Consider the following 11117-nt stretch of genomic DNA (forward strand, 5'->3'; position numbering starts at 1 on the left):
ACATCCCCCCCCACTTGTCCCCCTGCCACTGTTTTTCCAGCACAGTGGTGGGGAAAAGGGGGGACAACAAATTTAAGATGATCCTTGAATAACTAGATTCTATATGTGGAAAATGATAACAAGTGTATAAATTTCCATGTATAGAATTTAATTATTGGAGGAGCAGGGTTGTCTTAAATTCAAAGTCATCTTGGAATCAGGTAAATATGGTATTTACCTATTGGATGAATTTCTAGGGAGCAGCTGCCCCCTCAACGAGAAAAGCAGTTTTTTTAAACACACTTTCTGATTTTTAAGTTCACAACAAATGGCTCATGGGTTTTCTTTTTAGATCCCAGCACTTCCAAGGTGGCTCTTGAATCTGGCATCCTCATGGTTTCTAACATAAATCTATCATAATTCTTGGAATATTTCTGCAAATCCAAAGAGAACCAGAAACAAAGATGAGGAAAACTCTCGCTCTCCAGAAGAAAAAAAGCCTTCAGGGTTGAAAGCTTTGATTTTGGCTGCTTGCAGCCTCTTTTTTTTTTTTAAACCAGAAGCAGCAGCACATTACTTCAACCTGGCTCTGCACCTTCTGTAAAGATCGGGCACATCAGTGGGGCTTTTTGGCACTTTTAGCTAAAGCTACTTCAATCAGCTATTAGATAAAAGCACCAAAAAGCCCCACTAAAGTACCTGATCTTTACAGATGTCAGGTGAGCCTGGCTGAAATAACACACTGCCTCTTCTGAGTATGTACAGGGTTTGGCATGAGAATGCACCAAGTTTAAAATAAAGCGCAGGGGAGGGGGGGGGGGGGGGTTACATCTGCAAGCACCCCTTGTGAGTAAGTAAATGAGTGTTATGCGTTCTCAGTCATTTTTGTTATATTGCATATTCAGTTTTCCCTGGAATAACTGAAAAGCATTTTTGGAAGGCCAAAAGTCATCAAGGGGCTAGCAAAGAGGAGAAACTTGTCTGGGAAGGCCGGTGAAAGAACAAAGGGGAGGAAAAGGGCAGGACTAATTTAAAAGGGCAGAAATTCAGTGTGAAGTTGTAAAGTTCATGGTTTCCACAAGAAAGTCCTTTGTGCAAAGATAAGACCAAAAACATGTAAAATGAACACAGGAAACTACTTCCAGTTTAAACTGTCTATAGAGTAAAAAGAAATTCCAAATTATAGTTTTCTGCCTTTGCAGCTTGTTATTTTTCCTTTCTCTATAGTGTTAGCTAGCTGGCCATGCAGAATTTGCACAGACTCGTTAAATATAGGGCACAGTACTCCATCTGAGATCTGTATGCAAATAATCTGGGACAGGCTACCCTACGGACCATTAACTTCTAGCCCCCAGCATTGTCCAGCAGGAAAAAAGTACCAAATACAAAAAAAAGGAAAAGTAGCACATCAGAAAATGAAAGCATCATAGTTTTACAGGAACAATCAAAGGGAAACACTAAGGAGAGTTGTAAACAGAAGCAGCTGAATATGGTCATATAGCCAGACCACTTCGAAGAACAACTAAGCAGAATTCTACAATGTTGCATCCATGTCCATATTTTGAAGAGGTGAACAAGTCATTTCCTAAATTACCAACTCTGAGCTAGGGGAGCGTTTTCCGCATGAGCATGATAAAATGGGCGACTATTCCGCAGAGGCAGAGAAAGCAGGAATCATCTTAAATCAATAAGAATCAGTCAGACATTGCCTCCAGTGGAGACTGTTACAGCTTTCCCATCCATTTATGTATCCACACAAGATGATGGTTTGGTTGGATTTGGAAATACTGCCACAGCACAGTAGTTCCAATCCACCTGGAGTCACTTGAACTTCCATTCAAGTCTGGGATTCCAACAGCCTGAAAATTTTAAGGAAAGCAGTTTTATGATTACACTGCAGACAAAGCCATTAAGGGAAAGTCACAAGCAGTTTCAATTTTATGAATAAATTTTAGCATACCAAAATGGTGTCTTATTCCATCATACTTTAATGTTCTTCTTGGTTCACTGAACTAATCAGAAATTCAAGCAAAGATAACAGTTTTACCTAAATCAATATAAAATTACACCCCTGTGGCAGTCAAATTTGTGTTCTGCATTGCAAGCGTGTGCAAAAGCAATTGGCTTACAAATACCTGTATTGCTGTAAAGAGCTTATTACCCTTATTTATTCAAATGTATTAAAAACACAAACTAAGATGTTGTTCATTTGAATCACAGATAGAATCTAAGTTTATGACAACTGTTCTCTAGGAAGATTCATCTTACTGTTGAATTTTCAGACTGGTCTCTCTCAGGATCATTTCATAGGGTAACACTAATGAAAAGAAATGTGTAACTTGTTACAAACCTGTACAACCAAAGGCTTAAACATTTGAGAACACCGATAACCACTAGCCAGAAGACCTAACAGTGTGCATTTTGAGTGAAAGAATTATCCAGCTACAAAGATTAGGAAAAAAATATTTGTTGCTAATAAAAGTGAAAAACTGATTTAGAAGACTCACTGTATTTGATTACCTGTTTAATCCAATAGCAAGTCAGATTTGTTCTTTCCACAGTAAAACATCCAAGTAAATTACATTTATACACTAGTAAAAATTAAAAACAGTCAACGCATTTACAGTCCTGTCTAATCTATTACATTTCTGCCTTTTAAAAGACAAGGATGTCAAAAGTGAGATATCGCTTTCAAGTAGGGTATGAAAGAAGGCATACTTTATTTTTCCCATATTGTACTTGTTCATCACCCCAAAAGATTCTCTCTAAAGTAATTATGCATTAACAATCCAGCAATAATACTGTGCATTTACTCTTCTTTCCAGCAAGAGGCAAAAAAAATAAAAAAATAAAAAAATAAATCATAAATCACCTATTTTTCCCAGTAAAAGTAACAGAACCTATTATACCTCTCTATTTATTTGTAGACTGAGCTACTGTTGTTAGTAGTGTAGCTTAAACATTAACTTAAATTTGCATTTATAAAACCCTTTATCCAAGCACCTCAAATTACTTTAGAGCTTGACACACATTATTCTCATTTGAGGGAATTAAAAATGAAAACTATTCATCTCTGAAGCAGGTAACTTCACTGTAATAACAGAAAAGGAAGTGAACTGGGAAGCATCAATTAAAAGCACAGAAATAAAAAGTAAAATTCAGTATTACTAAATCCTCAAAATAAGGAAACTTACACTACAGACGCTAAATTTACTTGTTTATTAAAGCAAAACAAAAGTGACATAACACACACTGCAGAGCACTAAAATTCATGCTGCAGAAAAACACAAGTGAGAATAAAATTTCAGTTGTAAAATCAAGTGTCATTCCATTATAAAATTGGCAGAACTGGAAATCAAGCCATTCAGTTATTTCACCTGCTTCCTAAAATCTTAACATCTCTTCTCTCAGACGTTCTGAAGTAGTTACTTCCCCAGCCTCAGAAACCTAATCTTTAGTATGCAGACATCAGTACCACAGTTACTTCCAAGTTTAAAAGCCATGACAGTCCAAAAATGAGATTAACACACAAAAATCAGGATTTTTAAAATAAAATTGTTTTTGATCCATTCCCTAATTTTAGAGAGCTCAGAATGAGTTTCATGTGTATAAATTTCAAGAAACTTCCCCTGGAATGCATAAAAAACACAAATCCAGAAGCCTCAAACAATACATTTCCACTATTGTCTGTGCCCTGCATTCTAGAACCCTTGTCCCAATAGTTACTACCACCCATTTTTAATCTTTCTTCTTCAAATTAATGGTGTCCCTTATTCAGCTACCACCCACAAAGCAGTCCTGTACACAATTAGACAGCACCCAGCTAGGACCTAGTTAGTGCCACTACTCAATTAGAGGAGAGTAAAACCAGGCTCCAATTGGCTCCCTGCAGAACCATATATAAACTAGAGACTGCTCCGGGGATCCCTTCACCATTCCTTCCTCAAATATTTTCTTCTATTATTTCCACAGGGTTGGACAAAAGGAGAGGACAACTAGGTTCTACATTCAAGCCAACACCCTGCTCCTAACCTATCCTGTAAGTTGCTGATCCTATGGGCAGCACAGGTAGGACAAACAAGGGTGCAGAGAATTACTTCTTCAGAAATTACTCCATTTCGATCTATGTCATTATTTCAAAATTACCTTGAGCTACCAAAATAGATTCTGGATTTTAACTCTATAAATGCAGGACAACTATTTTCATATGCAAATATTTTGTTATAATCAAGCATTTATAACAAAAGTGACAAGCTCATACAGAAGTGCTAAAAGGTTCTGCTATAAAAAGAAGCCTGCATAATGAATAAGGTTCAACATGACTGCTATAATACAAATACAGACTGCACATGAAATTGTTTCAAAACCTGGAAAAGGTTCTGACACCCATTAAAATAAAATAAATTTAAATAGATGTATAAAAGTCTTGCAAACCCTCAAGCTTTCTCCCATTTAATCTCTTTCCATAGATGAGCATCTTAATGCATTTGTCACAGAAACCAGTTTCCCACATATCTTTAAAACATTGTGCATGACAGTGGGCTCAAACCTCAAATGCAACTTTTAAGCACAACAATTTTTAGAAGTTGGCATATAAAATTAACTGCTGAAAATACAGTGGGGCGTGGGGGTAGAAATCAAAGGATGAATCAGAAGGTGACTATTTGTAAGTTGAACTACAGCACAAAACAGCCATTTTAAAGCAAAGATCACAAAATATGGCAGAAAGTTGTAAAATAGAAATTGCTGTGCTTACCTAGCATACGAATATACAATGCAGTTTGATCAGAGCTGTCATAGGAAATTGCTCCACGCCTCTATAAAAAAAAAGGAAAGAGTCAATATATTTTATATGCACTAAGAAAGTTTGACCTTTACACTTCATAGTGTCTCCTTAAAACAAATGAACTTATTTTTAATTGGTTTTAAAAGTTACATTCAGTTGTGTAACCGGGTAGGGGTGACTGGGGCACTAACCGGAAGTACCCACTTAGAGAAGGTGCAAAAAAAGCAGCCACTGCCAGGGTACCCAAACCCTAGTAGTTATGCCTCTGGTTAGAGTATGCACTGTTGAAACTTTAAAGCCACTTATACTCTCAAAGTTACAAAACCCCCAAGAAACAATTACTCGGGACAAGGCAGTTGTTCAACAGTGGACAATGTTCTCATACAAGACAGCATCTTTGTTGGGAACAGGCAGTTTCAGTTACCTAAACCATGGCTTGATGCAGACTGCTCTAAAGCTAAAAATGATTTAATAGTAGCCTTGAAGGAATACAAATCCAAAAACAATTGAGCTAATCTGCAACAGATCAAAATTAAAATAAAGTATAAAAAATAACAGAAAGACGTAATAATACCAAAACAAGACTACGAAAGGAACTAGTAGCCACAGGGGAAAACAACAATAAATCGGTATTTCGACAGATTATAGACAAAGAGACAAAAACAGCTTAAATCCCAACACATGTATTCCTGAAGATACATAGGTTTTGTTTTCTAAAACCAAGTTTAACAACTTGAGCACAAGTGAAGGAAACAACAGCTTCTTGCTGAAGCAAATTTTATCTGCTAAACCACAATCAGATTATTACACCCATGAATCTCAAATAAGATTATATATATCCTTAGTAAGTAACGGAAAGACCCTTCCCAACTTTTATTTTCTTCCCCAGAAATCTTCAGGGAATTCATTGACTGGTAGTGTCCAATTTTAAAAACAAAAAAAAATATATTACTTTAAAAGGCATTTATCAAAAGTATTGGAATGAAAAAATGTCACAATTTTTCTAAATGATGATAAGAGATCCTGCATCATATCCCGTATTAGTCTTATTCCGGCAAAACATTTGGGAGACATTTATTTTATCTTCAGGCATGGATTTCTGAAAATAACATTTCAGGAAAAGAGCAGGGCCACTTTCAAGGAAGGGTGTTCTTGCATGGGGCATTGCTTAGTGTTGTGCTATTTAGAATCTAAATATGTAAAAAGACAAAATCATCCATAGGCAGTCTTCAAAGATCTAAAGGGATCTTTTGATTCTACAGACTTATTTGAATTATGCAAGAAACTGGCAATAACATCAATGGATAAAGCACATATAACTAATTGGTACTTAACATTCCAACACAGCATCTAGTGTGCAGTGTGGGATTGGTGGTGCCCTGCCCAGTAGTTTTCTAACCAAGACAGGGGTATGAAAAGGATGTTTGCTCTGCTACTTTTTAATCTATTCTTGAATGTGCTAACAGGGAATAGATTCCATGTACTCTTGATACTGAACAACCCTACCCCTTTCTTGCTTTATGCAGATGATGATTCATGTCACATCCCAAACAGGCCTCCAAAGGTTATTAGATGCTTTTCAGCAGTGTTGTTCTACAAATGGGTTGGAACAATCAACATTAATAAATCTGAGATACTGTTTTTTGGGAACGAAATGAAGAAATGATTGTTTCAAAACCCCCCCAGGTTTGGGGTTTTTTTGTATGGTGGGGGGGTCGGTTTGGGGGGGTTGTTTTTTTGTTTTTTTACAGGAAAACAAGTTAGAGGTTGTCTTCATATAAATACTTGGGATCTATTTTAATAAAAATCTGACCTGCAGTGAGTATCCAGCCCTGGCAAAGGGTACGAGAAGTCCTGCTGGACTATCAACTGAAGGACCAGTCTACAGAAGCTCGCATCTGATACAGATGCCTGTGCCAAGTAGGAAGGGTAGATTGAACTCCACATCACTGCTCTACAGATCTCAATCAAATGAGCATTGTTTCAAAAGGTAGAGGGAACCATCAAAGCTTAAGTCAAATGGGAGCTAATACATACAGATGAATCCTTCTTATATGCTAGCTAAGTAAGAGGCCCAGATGTATAGATTTCCATGAGGAAAAATCTATACTTTTCTCATATCAATGGCTCTACAAAACGCACAAATTTTCATTAGCTTCTTCAATTACATATAAAAAGATCAGCACTCTGGCTATAATCAGTGTGCGCATTTTTGCTTCAACTAATGAAGGAGGTTTCAAAAAGAAAAACAGAAGGTAGATAGATTAATTAATACTTATAACATTACGCAAGAACATAAGATGAGGTCCTAGAACACCCTCATACTTTCGTAAGTATAAGGAGGATCTGAATTTCTCCAGTCTTCCTAACCACCAGACAGGCTACTTTCATGAAAAGGAAATAGATGGAGCAGTCACAACTCAAAAGAAACCCCACTATTCCTCCTTGGGCTACACTGGTATTCTGCTGGGACAAGAGTTATCTGCCTGATGGAAAAATGTAAGGCAACAAATTATTCAGTCTGCAGTGAGGAATGGTGTGCCGACTGAATTAAGATACAGACCATTATTTAATGATAGCATGGAGTCTACCACCTATGGTATAATTGCTTGTAAATGGGTCAGATGGCGACACTGAAACCCTTTAGATCAATAGGCCTGTCTCAAAGTTGGCTTCCTGAACAGTTCCTCTTGGTAGATGTCAACCAGACAGCATTCACAAGTGTCAGGTGTACCAACTCTAAGGCTAGAAACAGATGTTACATTTGTCCCTGGACAAGTTGTGCTTGTGTTCATCCCAGAAGAGAAATATCCCTGAACTAATATGTATGCACAGTGCTCTTCTAATCAGTGTTTAGTGAGCACCTGAATGTACAGCCACTTTTTCTGACAGATTCAATGATGTAATCCCGCATAAACTGTTCAGAAGCAGAGGTCTCTGGACAGAAAACTGCCAGCACTTCTTATCCCATGAGCCTTTTTATGATTTATCCCCCAAAAAAGTAACGTGTTTGTAGCCTACATCCATCATTCTGATACATATTCTACTCAACCTGCTGTAAGGTACCAAAAGCCTGTCAACTCTCTCAGCTGAATACCAGAGCTACCTTCTCCAAAAAAAATCAAACTCTTGGGATAATCCACTGATCTGTGCAAGCTTCCACAAGACCCAGATATCTATGATCCTCAGGATCTAGTACAAGCAAAGGGACAAGACAAGCATCTGAGGGGATCCCAAACACTCACTTCATCTGAAGCAGAATATCAAGTATTTAAGGTGGTGGCACATCAAACAAGTTGATACATGGAAGCCTGAAGACCAAAAGCTTCAGATGCCACTCAGCTTTTGAAAAGGGCAGTGAGTCTGTCAGAGCATGCTGAAAACCTGCAAAAATAAAGGCTATTAAGATAATAGGATGCCAAATGCATTTAGCTTCTTGGCACAAAAGGTTGCGACTAGGCTCCTGCATCACCATGACCTTGCTGGTGAGCACCCTCGTGGCAAAAGCACTCACTTTCTGGTTGAATAGTTCAGATTTCTGACACAGCAATAGGAAAGGTGGAGTTGACCATTTCACCTGAACTTGAAGGTGGTTTGGTAGCATGCTCTGAACTTTGGCTGAAGGTATCCATGAGATAGGTCTTAAATACATGGGCTCAAGAGAATGGAACTCCCTACATCATGTCCGTATAGTCTACTGAGCAGCTTTACCGATCTCAGTAACTATTTCAAAGGATTATGACATGCTGTGACACACACAGACAAATGCCTCAACAGGTTCTCATTTACCTGACTGGGCAGTGCCATGCTTTAGTGTTGATCATTCTCTGAGGCAGAAGACCTGGAAAGCACTTTAATCAGAATCAAGCAGAAGGAACTAATTGGCTTTAAAGGAGGGATTTGGAGATGCAGGGACTGGACCTTGATCATTAAAGACAGGGAAAAACAAGACAGCATAACAGGAAAAAAAAGCCGTATGAGTGAGTAATGGAAACAAAAGCAGCAGCAAACTGGTAGAATTAGGTGCAAGAAATAAAAATTACACTTTAAAGAAACAGTTTTAAATTGTGGTTGGTAGTTTACGTAAATTGTAAATAATTTTTGCACAGCAGTCTTGTCAGCTATCTAGAACTACTAATTACTTTTCCATGTTTTCAGTAATATTTATCTATTCTAAAGGAAAAAAGAAATCTCACTCAGCCAAGTAGTTTCTAAGAAAATTAAAACAACTCTATCAGAGTGATAATAGCTGCATGACAATGGGATATTTCATTAGTTGTAAAGCTTCAAGCAACCAGGGGTTTAATTTTGGTCTCTCACAACTAAATATTAATAGGCACATTCCAATCTTTCTTCATAGGAAAACGACCATGTCATTTACTAAGAATTGAGAATTTTGTCAGTCTCTGCTTATGCCTAGAGCTACATTGCAGGTAATGAGTGACCGAACAACATTAGTACAGCTGTCTGGGAAATATTGCTCATCATGTCTAGCTCAACCCAAAAGCAGTACTCTGTACCCAAGCTATTAATATTAATAAGCAGCACTACAAGCATGCAATTAACATATTACTTCTGATTTTTCAAGTCTCCCTCATCTTTCCCACTGACTCCAAAACTACCTTCCCAAACTCCCTGTTTAATGCCCTACTTTTTGTAGCATTATTTTTCATTTAAAATTTTAGGCTACTAAGGATAAGAACCAATAGGGACAACCAATGTTATCCCTAGAATAAGTAAAAAGGACTAGAAGTGAATTTCTGGCCTGACTATAAGGAAGGCTAATCCCTCCCTGACTTAACAAGGGCAGGATTTTACCTTAAAATGATTTTTAAAAAATAACATGCATTTATAAGAGACATGAATGTTCCATAGTACATACGTATAGAGGACAATTACAAGTTTAATATTAGACTGCCTCATGTTATGAAAATAGGCACAAGGACTGAAATTAGAAGACTACAAAAAAGACCACCAAAAACTTAATCTTCTAACACTGCAACACACTTTAAAACAAATTTATCCAACCAAACTAACACACAAAAAACTAAGTCATGCTGCATAAAAATAAATATTTTTTGAAAATAGTTTCCCATTCCCTAAAATCTGTAGTTTCTTTAAACTATTGTAAAGTTAAGTCATATTAGTAAAATAGGTTGCATTATTGCACAGAAACAAATTTGGGTTTCTCTTGGCCACCCTACGAACATTACTCCAGAAATACACATCATACTTAAAACGGGTATTCCAAAAGAGCCATTTAAATCTGTATAAGCATTTAAGCAGCACAACCTAATTTAAGAAGGATAGATTACTACAACAGACACTAGAATTTGGACAAATTTAAGCATCTGTAAACAACAGTTCTTAACTATGTGACTCCTTTTCGGACCAATATAAATGCACTCAGTCAAAACAACATGGCCTACCTTGGATGCAATCCACTTGATAAGAATCAGGGCTAAACACCAGATCAATGTAATTCCCATTGGATCACCCAAAAGATAGTAGCATAATCTCTTTCCTAAATCCAGCCAGCCCTGAAAGCTGTTTGGGTGTTTAAGAGCCTGATAAATAACAGGCAATCGTGTGACAGAAGACAGTGAGGCACTGACTTGAAACTCAAGCAGCTGCATGAGTGCCAGAATCACCTGACTGTTTTGGGAATTTACTCTGCATGAGAGTACTGCCTGTATGTCTCACTGCACAGTCGCTACTGAATACAACAATGAGCAGCAACACTTTACAACCAAAGGAGACGCACAATATCAAATTTTATTAAAGCAAATAGAAATACTAACTGGTCTGAGAAAAACGTAAGATTACATTGATTTATAAAAATGCACTTGAATCTAACAGGGCTAGCTACAAAAATAACTACAAGAGGTCATACTGAAAAAACTCAAAGCAAACTGCAGAAGTACCAGGGGTTGCATAGTACGGGGCGGGGCGCTTGCTTGTCTTATTTCTTGTGAGAAGCCTTGTTTTTATTGCATTTCACTGAAGCTGACATTCAGACACTTCAGATAATCTGCTATCAGTTCCAAACAGCAAGGTAGCCACAATACTCTGGGCTACAGCTCAAGGTTGCTTTTATCTCATGTTGCTACAAGATTAATGTAGTAAATGCATGCAGTCCCTTCTCATAAACCCATGGGGCACCCATTCCTGTGTAATAGTAATCCCACCCATCTGTGCTAAAACCCCATGACCAAAAGCAATATTGCTTTCATATCCCTCTGTTCACTATCCACAGTCCAAGGCTGCTTTCAGTTTTCGCAGGGCTTGCCATCTCCAGCTTTTGAAACAAAGTTACCCTTGATAAAAAAGATTGTTTAAAAACGCATCAAAA

At 37.5% G+C, this 11117-nt stretch overlaps 1 protein-coding gene across 2 annotated transcripts in view; it reads right to left on the reverse strand.

Moving 5' to 3' along the window:
- PDE7A (phosphodiesterase 7A) overlaps positions 1–10390 on the reverse strand; it is a 62929-nt gene extending 52539 nt beyond the window's left edge. For both annotated transcript variants that reach the window (XM_025194158.1, XM_025194157.1), the window contains exons 1-2: positions 10195–10390; positions 4736–4796 (exon numbers count right to left, since the gene is read on the reverse strand). In XM_025194158.1, coding sequence (XP_025049943.1) covers positions 4736–4796; positions 10195–10254 — 121 coding nt within the window. In that variant the 5' untranslated portion in view covers positions 10255–10390. The remainder of the gene's footprint in view (positions 1–4735; positions 4797–10194) is intronic.
- Between the last annotated feature and the right edge of the window lie 727 nt (positions 10391–11117).

Source organism: Alligator sinensis, unplaced genomic scaffold, assembly GCF_000455745.1.
Source record: "Alligator sinensis unplaced genomic scaffold, ASM45574v1 scaffold1637_1, whole genome shotgun sequence".
Taxonomy (NCBI): Eukaryota; Metazoa; Chordata; order Crocodylia; family Alligatoridae; genus Alligator; species Alligator sinensis.